Source organism: Thalia democratica, chromosome 2 (genome assembly GCF_965202585.1).
Source record: "Thalia democratica chromosome 2, ktThaDemo2.hap1.1, whole genome shotgun sequence".
Lineage (NCBI taxonomy): Eukaryota > Metazoa > Chordata > Thaliacea > Salpida > Salpidae > Thalia > Thalia democratica.
The window spans coordinates 37279445-37296606 of record NC_139166.1 but is presented as its reverse complement, the minus strand read 5'-3'; the positions used below and the strand labels follow the sequence as shown (position 1 = coordinate 37296606).

Below are 17162 nucleotides of genomic sequence, written 5' to 3'. Positions count from 1 at the left end.
AACATGTAAAAATTGTTTAAAATTAAAGGACTTTTATTGATTTTTGTTCAAAACTCTAGGTTTTTTTTTTAATTCTCAAATTCCAGGTTTCCAGTCTAAACAGTCAAACTCCAGGTTTTTCCAGGATAGCAGGTTTTGTGGCAACTCTGCAAAAAGTAATTAATTTAATTTAAGTAAAACTTAGTCATTGGGTATTTTACATAATCATATTGATGAACAATACGCCAAAAAATTGTTAGAATTAAAATTATACAAAGAAGCCACCAACTTTGATTTTAGAACTTAATTTAAGAAATTTAAAAAAATAATGAAAGAATAAAAGCATTTATAAATTTGCACTAAAAACTTATAACTATAAAAACAAATGATAAAAAAATCTATTTCAAGCGTAGGAGAACACATTTAAAAATTAATTATAGGCTAATATAAAAAATTTTAATTTAAATAGTCAAGAATAATCTATTGTTTCACTATTCCTTTATTCATATTTAAAACATTTCAGCAACTTTTTTCATTAAAAATATTTAACAAATAATTTAGAAAAATTGAATTAGAATTGAGACATTTCTTTTGGAATGACCGGTACAAGTAACCTAAAAAAATAATGACTTATAATAATTAAGATCAAAAAAGTTCTGTAGTAGATGAAAACAACAACTACTTTGCCTAAACATTAGATTAAAAAGCTAATTTTATGGGTATCCTAGTTGAAGTAAAAATGTAAGATAAAAGACTACCGGGAGGTAATAATTTTTTTTTAATGTTCAATTTTATTTTTCGTTACGTATTTAATGTAACTTTTTTGTATAATTTATGTAATTAGTAAATTTACGGGTTACCTTTATAACATTTTTTCTACAGTTTATTATTTTTATTGTTTTGAAATTTTAAGATACAGCTTATTTTAAAGTGCTACTAAACAATTATTTGTAATTTTTAAAGATGTTTCTTTTAAAAGTGCTACAACCAATTTTTGTTTTTATTCTTTGTAAACTTAATAATTATTAAAGGTCCTGGACATGACATTAAACTGTATCTTGGTGTATGACTCGATAACCGAAAAGTTTTTCGTACACCAGGTCCTAGGAACCAATATTTGAGCGTGTTTTTTTTTCGTTCTATAAACAATAACAAAAAATGAACATAGTCTAAATAAAAATTAAAAAAGACCTAAAGTTATTCCGTGCTAAAGTGACAGCGCGCAAAGTGACACTCCGTGCTTAAAATTCACTCCGTGATAAAGTGTCATTATGTGCTAAAGTGACGTTGTGCTTTTCTGAAACCTACCCATTTTAACTTATTTTAGTTAGTTTGACTTTTTGTATATGTATTTAAAACAAAACTAGAAACTTTGAGCAGTAACTTAACTATTTCAACCTGTACTACAAAACTGTTTATAATTATTAAGTTGTTTTTATGCTGTAAAATACAAATCGTGTCCAATTTTAGGACTGGTTGTGTGTTTTTATAAAAAAATTATCATATGGCTTGAAGAAAAAACATTTTGTTGAAGATTCTAAATTTTAAACTTATTACGGTCTTTAAGACTAACCTTTCAGCTTTTACTTTCAATGTGGTACTACTGTTCTTGATTACCTAAAAGTAAATCTGTCCAAGTATACTTTCCTTAAACTATATTAAATTTTTTTTCTACTAAAAAAGTTATTTATACCTGAGAAAACAGAAAAGGGTTTTAGATCGTAAGGATCTAGACAACCAAAGGCCCTCAAAAAACCAAAGCAAGCTGTTTTCTAAACCCAAATACTAGATTTTACTAACAAAGATTCGTAAAAATATGAACAGCTCTACGGAGTACTAAGATCACTCTTAGAGGACTTTGAGACTCTTTAAAGCTACTAATTAGTGATCTACCGTCTCCATAAAATTTGGATCCGGATACTAGTGAAAAAATATCGGATCTAGTCGGATCCAGATCTCACTTTTAAATAATAAAAGATAATTAGTTATAAGTTATGAGTGATAAAATAATCATGACTAAGTTTTTGTTTAAAATAATTATCCTATGAACTAAATTATTTTGTAAGGTTATTTATTGAAAATTATACCTGCTTAAACTCAATGCTTAAAACAGTGTGTTCTAATAAACTCTAAGTGCAGAATTGTATAATGAACGACAAAAGAAAAGCGCTCAAAGCGTTTGGTCTAATAACCGGTTGTACAAAAAACCTTTCGGTTATTCAACTATACACCCATTCAACTATACAAACCTACAACACAATGTCCTGGACAAGACTTTAAAAGGTATCCAAGTGGTGTGTGACTCGATAATCAAAAGTTTTTTTTATGCACTGGGTCTTTGGAATAAATATTTTGAAAGTTTTATTTTGAAATTTAATAAAAAATGTTATACTATACATCAATTAAAATGGCACTGTGAATTTGTTTACGCTCAATAGTTTAACTAAGGTTTTTTAATGAACGTTTTGTTATAAATTTAGTGTGGTTATTCCTTTATAGTACATAGAACTTTATAAACATAATAATGACTATTGTTAGTTAAATAATTCTATCTAGTGATCTACAGTATTCACAAAATTAAGATACGGCCAGATGCCGATAGTAGTAAAAAGGCAATAAGTTTTACTACAACGTTTTTATTGTTTTAAAGCGGTGTGTTTTTAGCTAAAAAGTACAACAAGCTAGAGTTTTATGTTTTAAGGGCCTCAGTTTACCGACCTTTTGTTTATACTCTATTACTAAACTCACTTATTCCTTTTATTCATTTAATCCGTCTAACTTCAGACAAGCTTTATCTCTGCAATATTAACCGTTATAAAATTATGATTTTTAAACTACCACTAAAAAAATTTTTATTTAAAATCATGCTGTTACTACTAATCTAGAATAAAATAACTGATATATATATAAGTTTTTCTTGTTATATTCTTGTATTACTAAATTTGATCTCAAAAAAAGATACTAACATACTTTCTGCAGCCTTTTTCACATTATACCTTTACTTATAGACGCAAGCTTTGACATATGTATACGTTTCGATCATAAGTGTATTCAGCTACAAAGACAGGATAACAAAAATTATGAACTTTTAAATAAACGCATTTAACAAAAGTATTAAATAAACGTTAAACATGAAACTAGAGAATCAAACGAACAAGCAAACAAAAAAGCAATATCTTTTAACAATGATAAACCAAAAGAAAACATCTTTGAACTATTACAATTTTGGGATTATTATATATTTAATCCATGATGTATTTTCTAGTTTTTATTATCCTCTTAAAAGATATGTACAGGGTTGCCACTCGTTTTTTTAGAATTTTTTGCAGGTTTTCCAAATTTCTTCCAGGATTTTAAAAGTACACATTTTTGGTTCTATTTTTAGTTTTAAGTTAAGTTTAAGGTAAGAAAATGTGTTAAATAGTATAAAAAATTAAAAAGATACTGTAAAGCTACTTTAAATTTATTTTTCAATAAAAAAAATTTGACGATGATAAAAACTGTTTATTTATATGATAGATTTTTTGAGTCAAATCGAAATTTTATTACTGAACATGTGAAAATTGTTAAAACTCCGGGTTTTTTAGCAATTTTTGTTCAAAATTCCAGGTTTTTTTTCGAAATTTCTCAACTTCAAGGTTATTTTTTGCTTAAATTGTCAAACTCTAGGTTTTTCCAGGTAAAGTGGCAACCCTGTATGTATGAACAGCATTGATACAACTCGATTTTATAAGTGTTTATCATTTTTTATTAAAGTCGTATGTACATATGACAGATGTTGGCGCCGAAACTAAAATAAGTACATAAAATTGAGTTTTTTCTTAAAAACATGCAACTTTCATTTCAGTTTTGCGTTTAACAAACATTTAAATAAGACTGTTTTACTATTTTTGTGTTTAAAATTATTTATTCAATAGATTTATTAAACTACCATTTTGAATTAAGAGGCAAAATGAGTAAAGTAAATTAATTATATTTTAGAAAATTTGCACTTTTCTTGGTTTGTTGAAATCTTAAAACATATAACAATACTTAAAACCGCGTTATAGCCGATGCCTTCTTTTTTTTTTTAGTAAAACAGTTGTTTATAATTAGGTTATTACGAATTATTTTAAAACAATTACTTACTTTAGCTTCAATAACCTACTTTTAGTTCTCTAATTAAGTCTAGAAAATTCTATATAGAAAACTAAAAGTTTTTGATAAGATATACTACTTATCCTTATATTTTATTACGTATTACGACTAATTTTAAGTAATGTTATTAAAAAGAAACGAATTGTTAAACAAATTTAAAAGAAAAAAAAGTACTGGTACTCTACTTTAAAAAAACAATGCTTTAACCTTAACTAATAATCATTTATCTATTTTACTTTTATATAAAAAATAAAAACGAATCTAAAATTAAGTGTATTATTTTCAATTTATAAAGTCATCAATTATATATTTACATAATTAATGTTCTACATCCTAAGTAATTATTATTATTTAATTTTTATAAACATTGAAAATACTCAGTTGAATAAATTAAAACTATTTAATTTTGCGAGTTTGTATAAGAAATATTTTAAACTATTTCGTACCATGTTTTAGATCATGACAGTATAATTTAAATATACGACTAAATTCAATCAAACTAGCAAATGTACTAGAACTAAATTATATTAAATAAATTGCTCAATAGCTAAAGTAACATAATTGTTAATTCAAAAATCAAGCCAAAACTGTTAATCACAATCAATTAATTAATGAAATCAAATTACATTCATAACTTATAAATTCAAAAACACTTTTTTTAACTTCGTAAGTTTTTAAAGTATGAAACAATCAAGTTACAAATAAAAATTAGTGCAAAGTTAAGTAAAAGTTTTAATAAAATAAGTATAACAAATTATCAATTTTTTTTTTAATTAAGATAGAGCACTTGATCTCTAAAAAGAAAAAAACATATTTTTGTATTGTTTATAGGAATATTTAAGTATAGGTTTTAAATAAAAAATGGTAAAACGTGTGAAAAATATACTAATTATTTAACAAACTGGCAATGAAGCAGACTGAAGAACTTGATAACTAAAACTGGTTATACTTTGGTATCGTTAAATTGATCTGAAAGTTTGTCAGTGCTTTTTTTTTTATGCCTGGACTTTCTAGCATCTCTCACTTGGGGTGTATGTTGTTCAGAAGTTGACATTTTTCGGTCAAGTTCCATTTGCTCGTTAGCCACTGCTCACAAATAATTATTGTTTAAGTTTTGTTCTAAAATAAGTTTACTTTATCTACAATAACAGTATTATAATATTTAAAATTCACAAATCGTCCTTAAGTATGTCAATTATTTTTTGTGATTTTTTGGCCTTTTCTTAATACTATATATAAAACCAATTATATTTCAAAACAATCTACAAAGTTTTAATTCTGTACTCATATTGTTTGGAGTACTTTTAGATTCTTCTGCAGCAAACAAAGAAAAAGTTTATTTAGATTTAATATAAGAAAACTATTATAGTCATTAAAACATATAAAAAGTTACAACGTACTAAAAAATGTTTGAAGTCAAAAACAAGCTATAATGAGGGTTGCCACGCAAAACTTTATAGATTTAGCCTGACTTTTAAAGAGTTTGACCTTCCTCTCAAGGTACGCATTTCAAGTACGCATATTTTGTAGGCACTTCGAGTACGCATATTTTGACAACTACGCGTTTATATTACGCACTTTTATTAAATACGCATTTTTGAACCAAAGTAAAAACTTTATGTCAAGTTTCTTTTTCATTAAGATTAGTAATATTAGCTACAAACTATCTATTGAGTAGCTGATGTGTTCAAAATGTGTACTTCAGCGGAATATAACTGTAAAAAGAACTTGTTGGTGCTTTTTAGTAACAAATCATTAAAAAAAAACCTACTCTTAATAATTCAAGAAAAAATGTATTTAAGAATTAAACTTAATTACATATATTTTATATATAATACTACCTAATACTTTTTAATACAAAATCTCTTAATTAAAAATCTGTTAGAAAACAATCTACTATGATTATTTTTACAATGGCAAGTAACTGTAAAAAATAAATAATTAAGTAAACTACATAACTATTATATAAAATACTTTCTCTTATCATTTAATATAAAATCTTTGAAATCAAATAATCAGTATTTAATACTATACTATTACTAATTCTATATACTTCAGTAGGTCTAAGAAATATTGTAAAAAAATAAACTTTGCCATATTTTGTTATATGAACAACTTCTCATATCATTTGTAATAAAACCTTTAAACTAAAAAAAAACTTTTCTACTCTTACTTACTCTACAACCTTGATAATATTTATAAAAATTAATTAAACATTTGTTTTATGAAATACCTCCTTCTAGTTTTTATTATTAAACTTTTAAAATACACAAAATAATTACATAATCTGCTTTGTTTTTTTTAATTAAAATTATTCTTTTAAATTATAAAGAGGTAATCTAAACACATAAACTTTTTACATAAAATACTAAGCTAATTGCTTAATTTTAAAGAAATTATTAATTTACTTCAACGAAAAACATTTTGATTCTAAAATGCTGCAAAATAAACTTTTGTAAACAAAAAATAGTATCACAGTTTCACTATGGAAGTGTTTTTGCCACAAATCATCAATACTAAAATGCATATAAAAGTTAATCGTTCAAATAGGGTAATTGATCAACATAAATTCAACATGTTTATAGGAAATTTTAACAATTTTAGTCTGACTTTATAAAAGGTTTTTTACTAACTTTTACCATTCAAAGGCTTAATTAAGGAATTTTGTAAATTTGAACTGACAAAATCTGATGTATTGTTACTCTGACTCAAAAAACTGATCTTTTAGCATTTTGATCTAAAAAACTGACTTTTAACCATTTTGACCTTAAAAAACTGACTAAGCCTGACTTTTTCTAAAAAACTGACTTAGCCCGTGGCAACCATATATAATCATTAATAAAGAAATAATTAAGCTATTTAATTAGCGGGAACCTTTCAAGAATAACACATAAAACATGTTCAACTTATTTGTCTAAAAGATTAATAAAAAAAAAGGTTCAGGCTTGATAACAATATATGACAATGTATATAGAAAGATACTTATTTTTGTTTTTAAAATCAACAGCTTAAGAAAAGTGAATCAAAAATTACAAAAATTTTAAAAACAATAATAACAACAAAAAAGACGTAAAAAGTTGACCAAACAACAGCAATACAAAAATAAGCATGCTTCTGTATGTCTACAAACTTACTACTGCTCGTAATGAGCCGTTGTTGTAAATCACGTGAACGACGGTAATTCACGTCTAATAAGTCTGTTAATCATATTTCAATAAAAGTTGAGATACTATTGAGTAGATATGAAACTAGATACTAATTATACTTTATAAAATTCATACCATTAGAATAAAGAATTAAACTACTTATTCATAAAATAATATTCTATTTTAATCATGGTTTGACTTCAAAAACTAACAAATTAACTAATCTATAGAAATTAAAGTTACTAAAAAATATACTCAAAGAAAAACCTTACTACTTGCTGAAGTATACATAAGATAAAAAACTAAACTACGAAAACTTAAAAGAAATACATCTTAAAATCTTTTTTTTTATCTAAATTCTAATATGTTCTTTAAAAAGTATTTCAACGAAGTATTAGTTTAAAAAGTAAAAAAGTTAGACAATCAGCATCTAAAGTAAAACAAGTCATACTTTTATTTAAATGAACTGTTTAAGTGAAATTAACAACTACAATTTATAGTTTTATAAAATACTTTTTAACCTATAATATATTGAAACCACAGTCTTCAATGACTGTAAAAAATATACCAAAATAAATAAAAGTTAGAGGTTAAACAAATATACATACTTTTAATAGATCTAGTTCATAAGTTAACAAAATATTAGGGCAAAATATAAACTCAACATTGAACCGATAGCATCCAATTCATCTTATTTAAAATGACAATAGTAATAATTTTATTTAAATAAATACTTATGATACAAAAAATTTCTAACATATTTATTAGTTAAATAGAGTAAATGTAATCATTTTCATTAAACTGAATTAAATATTCATTAATTACGTTTAATACTTAGATAAAGTTTAAACTAATATTTTAAAACCCGATATATTAATTAACAAAACGACATGTGACATGGTTGCCACATGTACTTGTGGAAATTCATTTAAGTAATATAAAAGTGCAATTTTACCGCTCTAATAAAAATAAAATTAGATTTTATACTGCACTTTAAATAAATTATTTTTTATTTAAATATTAACTAATACGTAGTAAAATATTATTAAGTACAAAACACAACTAAATTTCATTTTAAATATGTAATTTAAGTATTAAGTATATTTTAAGTATGTAATTTTTATACATACGTTGAATCCCCTCATTATGGCCTTAAACCTTGAAAAGCTTTTTTTTTATATACAGTGCACAATTATTTTTAATCAGTGGTTTAAACTTCACCACACGACCATCAACAACATAATCCGAGACAAACTACAACCGGTTTCGTCCTGATTAGGTCTCAGCAAGCAGTCATATTCGCGAGAACTTGTGGTTTAACAAAAACAAAACTTAATAATACTAAACTTAAGTAAAAAACTTAGTAGCATTAAATTTTGTTTTTGTTAAACCAGATATTTAGTACTTTGGTTTTAATTTTGGTTTACTTAATATTTTTACATAACTTCCATTTATTTTATCTAAAAACTTTTTTCAGCTTTGTTTATAACAACTGATGATCTCCTATATCGCAATATAAAAGTGAAACATAGTTTTGTTGATAATTAACTGTAAAAATAAAAAATCTCCTTAAAGCTAATTAAGTCGAGAACTTTTAATTGTTTGATTTAAAACAAATTACAATATAATATTTAGTAATAAACTAAATTTAAGGTGAAAAACTTTACTAAATAGTATTTAAATATTAAAAAGATACAATAATGCTACTTTAATTGTAATCTATAACAAATATAAAAGCTGAAGTACAAAAAAAATGTTTATGATTGATTTTTCGTATTTAATTCAAGTTTCATTACTTTACTTACATGCAATAAAAGATTGAAATTCTAGGTTTTTTAGTCATTTTATTCAAAATTCAAGATTTTCTAAAAAAATTTCATATTTTAAGTTTTCCAGTTTTTTTTTTGTTTATATTGTCAAATTCCAGGTTTTTTCATAATTCCATGATTTATAGCAACACTGTAGTAGCAAACTAAGAAGAGCTTTCAGGGTTGCCACTTGTTTTTTCAAAAATTTTTCCAGGTTTTCCAAATTTCTTCCAGGTTTTTAAAATTACACATTTTTGAATCTTTTTTTAGTTTAAAGTTAAGTCTAAGGTAAGAAACTAAGTTAAATAGAATAAAAACTTTGTAAAGATAATGTAATGCTACTTTAAATATGTTTTTTGATAAAAAAATTATTGATGATAACAAATTTTTTTTATTATATGATAGATTTTTTTAATCAAACCAAAATTTTACTACTGAACATGTGAAAATTGTTAAAATTCCAGATTTTTCCAGGTTATTTTTGCCTAAATTGTCAAATTCCAGGTTTTTCCAGGTTAAGTGGCAACCCTGGCTTTTCACAAAAAAAAAATAAACTAACTGGAGTTTGTCTGAAATTTTCAAAAAAATTAAACTAGTCTGAGCTAGCATTGGTGTGTGCCAACCATGTTAAACTTGGTGATACAGTGAGGCTTTTATAATTAACTAAAAAACACCTTAACATTTTATTTTTTGTCTGTTATTAATAACTTAAATCTTTATTTTAATACTATAAGGATTTTATAAGCATAAATATTGTTATCACTTAATCTAACATAAAATAAATTGAACTTTTTAACATAAAATTTTGTTTATAATTTAAGAAAATCATAGATTATCAAAAAACTGTTTTACGTTTTCAGGAATTTCACATTTCCAGAATAGTTGTTCTCAACAGTCTTTCTATAAACATAGACAACACTTTTTACAACTTAGTTACATGCTAGAAGCAAAATTACAAATATAAGAAACTAAACTAGTGTTGTGGGTAAATGTCAGAAAAGCACATCGTTAGTTAGGACGGAGTGACACTTTAGCATGGTGTGACATTTTAGCACGGCGTCACATTAGCACGGAGTGACACTTTAGCACGTAGTTTCTATTTCGCACAGCGTCAATTTAGCACAGGGTGATACTTCAGCACGGGGGTGACACTTTAGAACGGGGTGACACTTTATCACGGAGTGACACTTTAGAACGGGGTGACACTTTATCACGGAGTGATACTTTAGGACGATCGATACTTTTAAGTAATTAAATTAAATACTAATAAAGAATAAATTTAATAAAATGTAATTTTATATAATCTAATTTTATATAGTCAGTATCCTATTGATTACGCATTTTAAGCACTTCAAAGTGTGAATTCAAAGGGGAATTATATCTTTCATTTTTTTTTTCTTTTAATTATAGTTAAGTAAGAAGTAAAATGTAAGAAAAAGCTTGTCAGCCTTTTTAAGTAAATAACGAATTATACTTAGAGAAATCACTCGTAAGTAGAAACAAGTTAAAAAATCTATTTTTTGCGAAGAACTATACTTAATAATAAAAATAAGTACTAGAAAACAAGAATTTGATAAATGAAATGGTAATTTAACTTTTAAATACTTAATTAAATGTTCTTAAATTTTATACTATTTTAATTCACATGATAAAATACTAATATTTTACCTAAAATTTATTTTAAAATTTTGCTTGGCTAATAAGGTTGGAATAAATACTTTATTTATGTAAAACCCTAGTTTAAACTTTGTTAGAAGAACAAACAGAAACGAATTTTACAAAACTATATTAATTTATACTAAAATTTTACTGTATCCCGCGTAGGAATTTCAGTAGGTTATCGTTTTCATTAAATCGAAACAAGATAAAACAGCCGCTCGTCCGCTTGCTGTAATCTTATTATTTTAGGATTTTGTTGTATCTCTGCCAAAAGGTGTTCAACACCAAAATCTCGAGAATTTTGGGTAGTTTTAAGTATATCAACAAAACTCCAAAGATCAGGGTGGTTTCCTATTCAGTACAGAGTATAATGATGTAACTTCAGCAAGAAAATAATTTGTACAAAAGAAATAAAACAAAACCATTTGACAAAATAGTTTAAGTGATTTCTTATTCTTTTTTTTTTCAATTTACGGTCAGACTTGTCTTAAGTTTCTTTATTATAGTTTTGTTTTTAAATAATTCTTAATTTAGTAAGTAGACTGATCAAATTAAGGTTTGCTTATTTATATTTTTGTGTTTAGAAAACTTCTTTAGTAGTATTTTTTTCTAAAAAATCGGTAACTTTATGTTATTAGATTTTTTAGACTGTACATCTAAATGATGTTCAACTTATTTATATTTATAAGCTTAAAAACTAAAATATGCAAACATGAGTACTAAAACTTTTAAAACTATCGTCTTAAAATAAACAAAAAAAAGTTTTACTAGTATAACTTTAAAGTATGCTGTTTCTTAAAATTTTTAAAAAGCTAAATAGATAGAAAATATTGTTAAATAAGTTTATTTACTTTTGTAGTAGTCTATATATAAATCTTAAAAAACATGCATACGTATCAAAAAGTAGCGACACATGTAGATTAGAAATAAGAGGAACTTAAAGTCTTTTTGGATTGCGATATTCAAACCTATATGTGTTTGAAAAATGAATTAAGTAAATTTCACATTATCTATTAAGTTATTGGAGCTTTAAAAAATAAAGGCAATTTATTTTTCAGTATTTAATAATATTTATTTTTTACTAACTAAAAGTAATTTAAGCTTATTAAAAATGTTTTATAAAATCTGGAGCTCGTTTATGTTGCTAGGTTTATACAAATAGTTTTATGTTGAAAATATAAAAGTACAAGTTTTAAAATACCTTCGTTAAAATGTTTCTGTAAAATGAGTTAATAGAATTTGTAAAATTATTTTTATATTACTATCAAAACTTAAGGTTTGATTTAAAATAATTAAAAATGTTTTATATTAAACACGAAATTTTAGTTAAAGCTTTAGCTTGTAACATATTTAAAGCTTTTTAAGTTTTAGTCTACATGGTGCATAGTTTGTTTTTAGATTTTAAAACATAACAGTAAAAATGTTATGTAAGCATAAAAAAAAGTTTCAGTCTATGCTAAAATGACGCCGTGCTAAAGTGACGCTGTACTAATATTATACCCCGTGATAAAGTGTCACTCTGTGCTAAAAAGTGTCAATATGTGCTAAACTGTCACTCCGTGCTTTTCTGACCCGTTCACAAAAAGAATTATTCTCAGCTTTCTATATAAAATAGATAATTTTTCGATACCAGGAGTAACAGTGAAAGGTTTTTTATCGTGTTATTTATGTTACTAGGTACGTCTTTAAGTAATAAAACGTAGTTGGTTTTAGTTGTTTTAAAGAAGTTTCTGGAAATATTAAAGTAAAAGTCAATTCTAACAGTTAGAAGATGCATTAAGTGATGGATCGTTGACAGCCACATCTTTGTTGTCACCTCGTTTCCATGGTAGCTCGCGATCTAATGCAACATCAGAAGACACGGGTATCCACGAAGCAGCAACTGGATTCTCTCTAGAAATTGGCTGGACATCTAATGAACCAGCAAACTTCCACGGTAGATTAAGTTCCACTGCTACCTCGTTATTTATACTACCTCTTTCATCTTCAGTTGACTTCATTGTTTGAGTCGATTCAACATCTATCACAAGGGAATTTAAAAGTCATAAATAAATATTTATATTGACAGGAATGAACTAACAAAATAATTAAGTTCTATTCTAACTACTTAACTTAATATTATTTTTTTAAATATCTTAAACGAAACCGAAGTATGTATTTTTAAAGATAATTTCTATTAATAAAGACATTTACAGGGTGGCGACTAGTTTTTGATAAATTTTTTTCAGATGTTCTGAATTTCTTCCAGGATTTTAAAAGTACACGTTTTTGGGTCTACTTTGGAATTTAAAGTTAAGTCTAAGGTTAAAAACTTTGTTAAGTAGTATAACAACATTAAAAAGATACTGTAAAGCTACTTTAGATGTTTTTTTTATTAAAAAAAAAAAAATTGATGATAACAATTTATTTATCTACATGATAGATTTTTCGTGTCAAGTCAAAATTTTATTACTTAACATGTAAAAATTGTTTAAAATTCCAGTTTTTCAGTGATTTTTGTTCAAAATTTCAGGTTTTTCAATGATTCCAGGCTTAGTGGCCATTCTCCAATTTAGTAAAACTAAACTTTTTGTTGGGAGTTGTAATGACTAAACCTAATTAATAGTAAAATAATTTAGTAACATAACTGGTGACACTAAGAAATATTTACAAAAAAACAAATTGATTCTTCTTTTTATGGTCTTACAAATTTTCAAGCATCTGAGAAAAAGTGATAGTTGCCAATATTACAAAAATCTGATTAAGCTTGAAGTGTATAAAATTTGAAACGTCTAGACTTACCGAATAAATAAACATTTAAAGAATAAATGTACCATGTTTTAAAAAATCTAAAATATTATGCAATATATAGAAACAACATTCTTAAAACTATATCTAAGTTTTTAAACTATGAAAATTAGAAAAAATTAACTTACTTTTTTTGTTTACTTGAAAAGTTATTCCTTGATCAGTTTCATCTGTACATATAAAAATTTAAGTAAATTATAATTTTTATTTAATTTTATTTTCTTATTTACCGTTATATATATATATAATTTATTAACACAATAAGTTCTTAAAATACAACTTTATCATGAAGCATGCATTGATATAACAATTAACTCTCTTACAAACTGTTTACTTCAGAGTATCAAACAGCGTTGCCAAAGGTTATGAGAATTTTCCTCAAGATTTTAAAAGTACATGTTTTTTAGTCTATTTTTAGTATGAAATTATGTTTAAGGTAAAAAACTGTTTTAAATGTTATAACAACATTGAAAAGATACTGTAAAGCTATTTTAAATGTGGTTTTTCTTAATAAAGTTGTAATGATAACAAAAAAAATTATCAATAGGATATATATTTCGTGTCAAATCGAAACTTCGTTTTTTTGTATGTAAAAATTGTTTAAAACTTTTAGTTTTTTTAGTGATTTTTGTTCAAAACTCCAGGTTTATGCAAAATTTCTCAAATTCCAGGTTTTTCCATGTTATTTTGACCTTAATTGTCCAATTTCAAGTCTTTCCAGGATTCCAAATTTTTTGGCAACCCTATTTAGTGGTTAAAAAAATTTTGGAATAAAAACAAATTTACTTAACAAAAACCAAATAACTCTTATATAAAGATTCTGATACAACTCATCGAACTCCCTTCAGAAAAATATAATTAAAACGGCACCTAATTAAAACAATATATATTTACTTAAAAAACTTTACTATAAATAAGTATTTAAATTATAAATGAGAAAAACAGTATAGGCAAAAATAAAATATATTGTTGTTTAACAAAAAAGGCTTGAAATATATAATGCAATTGTAAAATCAAACTTTTTTACTTTACATAACTTACAGGGTTGCCAAATGTTTTTGGCAAATTTTCTCCAGGTTTTCAAAATTCCTTACACGATTTAAAATTACACACTTTGGGATCTATTTTTAGTTTAAAATTAAATTAAAGGTAAAAACTGAGTTAAATAGTACAACAACATTGATAAGATATATAAAAGCTTTTTTAAATATGTTTTTTAATTAAAAAAAATTTTTGATTACGACAAAAAAAATTATCTTTAAGATATATTTTTTGTATCAAATCGAAATTTTACTTTTTAACATGTAAAAATTGTTGAAAATTCCAGGTTTATAGTGATTTTGTTCATGACTTCAGGTTTTTTCAAATTTTCTCAAATTCCAGGTTTTTTCAACATTTCAAGCAAATCTGAATTTAGGTTTGTTTAAAATAAATGGATTAAAATTTCTTCGAGTCTAAATAAATATTTAAGAAATTCATACTTTGAGTTATTTTTATCTTTATTAAGTATCAAGTAAAATGAGGATAACTTGAAATTATTAAAAAACTGTTAACTAAAGACAAATAAGGTTGTATTTTGAGTACGTCTTATAACTAACTAATACAAAATTTACTTATCAAAAAATTCAGTAATAAGCTCATTATTTCAAATTTAGAAACGAGTTATAAATATGAGTCAACTTTTTAAGTTAGCAAATAATGAATTTCTAAACGTGTGTTAACGACTACAATAATATATGAAGCACCTAACAAAAATTTATCAGACAATAACAATTATAAAGAACCAAATTTTCTTTAGCATTGCAAGGTAAAAATTACCAAATAAAAAACTTTTTAAATTAACAAGTTTTTAAGATTGTTCTAGATTGGAAAGTCGTTTAAACGGTTTAAATTATAATTTTCTCATTAAAATTTTATTTAGCAAACTAAGTTTTGCTTTAAGAGCTCGTTAGTATTCTTAATAAAACAAATTTTTAAGTATTTAAAAGTGAATTGTTATTAAAGCATTTATTAAAATATATAGCAAAGCAAGACTTAACAATACAAATTAAAGCAAAATATTGCCTTAAAATAAAAACTAAACAACTAATTTAATGACTAACTAATATAATCTTAATTAAAAAAACTTTAAGTTAGGAGTTAAAAAACTCTAAAACTAATTATTTATTGTTAAACATGCATATTTGTGGTTTAAACAATTCAATTTAGTTGTTTCGCTTGAAGGGCATCAACTATGTAAATGAAAATAAAGTAAATCTAAAAAAGAATGCTTAAAAACTTAGTCTTTTTGTGTTGCTTTGTAAATTGAGTTTCAAATTAAGTTATAGTTTAGTTTTAAAAAGCTAAAACAAGTAAAAACAATTAATCAAATAAATTTATTGAATACACAAGTTTACATCCAAAATCTTTTGAAGCTCAAAATTAGAAAGAATTTGTGGATAAAGAATAAAAAAACACGTTTTCTGAGGCAGTTTTTTACCTTAAATTTGTGCTTAACATTTTAACAACTATTTTGTGCATAAATGGCAGTATTTGCTTGAAAATTCTATGCTTTAGAAATGCTTAAAAAAGATTACTTCAATTAACATATCTAAGAATAAAAATTAATTGCATTTGAAGTTTGTAATAACCCTTGTAGTAAATTAATCTTTTTATTAGTCTCTTTTTTAGGTTATTTTATACTTATTTATTAATCAGGTATCTTTTTTTAAATATATCTAATTAACTATTTAAATATCTAAGAGCTTAACATTTCGTATTAACTAATGTTTGAAAACAAACTGTAATAGTTGTATTTGCATGGTTGCCACTAATCAAGCTGAGAAAAATTTCATGACTTTTCCTGACTTTTTACCAAAAATTTCCTGACTTTTCTAAATCAAACTCTTAAATTAAACTTATTCTAAAATACATAATCTAACACTTAAAACTATATAAAGCTTTCAATCTAATTTTAATACAGATTAAAAACAACAGTTTTTTGCTGAATTCTATTATCAAACTTCAAGTACATCACTTAAACCATCTGTGTATGATTGATGTTTGTAATAAACAGCTCTATCAGCAAAATACTTGTATTATTACCTTATAAACACAGCTTGTCTGAAAAAAGACACAATTTTTTAGCATTTCCTAGCATAAATCTACTGTGCAAAACAAACAATGATTGCAACAGTTTTCCGAGAGAAGATTTGGTACAAACTCCCAATGTTTCAAAATAAAACTGGTCCAAACGATCTTGACTTCGCTTGAAGCTTTTAAACTTTAATACATTAATTGGGCAATTTATCAAAGTTCTAAATTTATCGATGCTCTCATCACCTTCAGTGTTGGAGCACATTTTTTGTTTCGTTAAGGATTGCAAAATATTGACAAAACGCTTAACCAGAACTGTGACTCCTAATTTGTCTAGGTTATGAAGATTTAGGCATGACATATTTTTAACAAATGTAGTTCCAATAGCCATTCTGCTCCGGAGACTTTCAACGGCTTTTAAAACAAATACTCTACATTCTTTATTAAAATTTAAGATGTTTTAATTTACATAAATTTATTTATATTATTTATATAAATTTATTTATATAAATTTAGGTTTTTTTTTCCTCAAAATTGAAAGCAAATTGGTTGCTGCACAACCAAGATCAAG

At 24.7% G+C, this 17162-nt stretch overlaps 1 protein-coding gene across 9 annotated transcripts in view; it reads right to left on the bottom strand.

Annotated features, from left to right (window-relative positions):
- Positions 1 to 245: 245 nt before the first annotated feature.
- The window catches only part of LOC145829540 (sodium/hydrogen exchanger 3-like), a 50666-nt gene continuing 33749 nt past the window's right edge, over positions 246 to 17162 (bottom strand). For 2 of the 9 annotated variants that reach the window (XM_082937371.1, XM_082937374.1), the window contains exons 17-20: positions 13645 to 13686; positions 12492 to 12749; positions 7251 to 7313; positions 4564 to 5202 (exon numbers count right to left, since the gene is read on the bottom strand). In XM_082937371.1, the coding sequence (XP_082793497.1) occupies positions 5060 to 5202; positions 7251 to 7313; positions 12492 to 12749; positions 13645 to 13686 (506 nt within the window). In that variant the 3' untranslated portion in view covers positions 4564 to 5059. Of the gene's footprint in view, positions 594 to 2727; positions 2777 to 2967; positions 3035 to 4561; positions 5203 to 7250; positions 7314 to 12491; positions 12750 to 13644; positions 13687 to 17162 lie in introns of those variants that run through there. The other 7 variants (XM_082937372.1, XM_082937373.1, XM_082937375.1 and 4 more) reach the window with 7 other exon arrangements.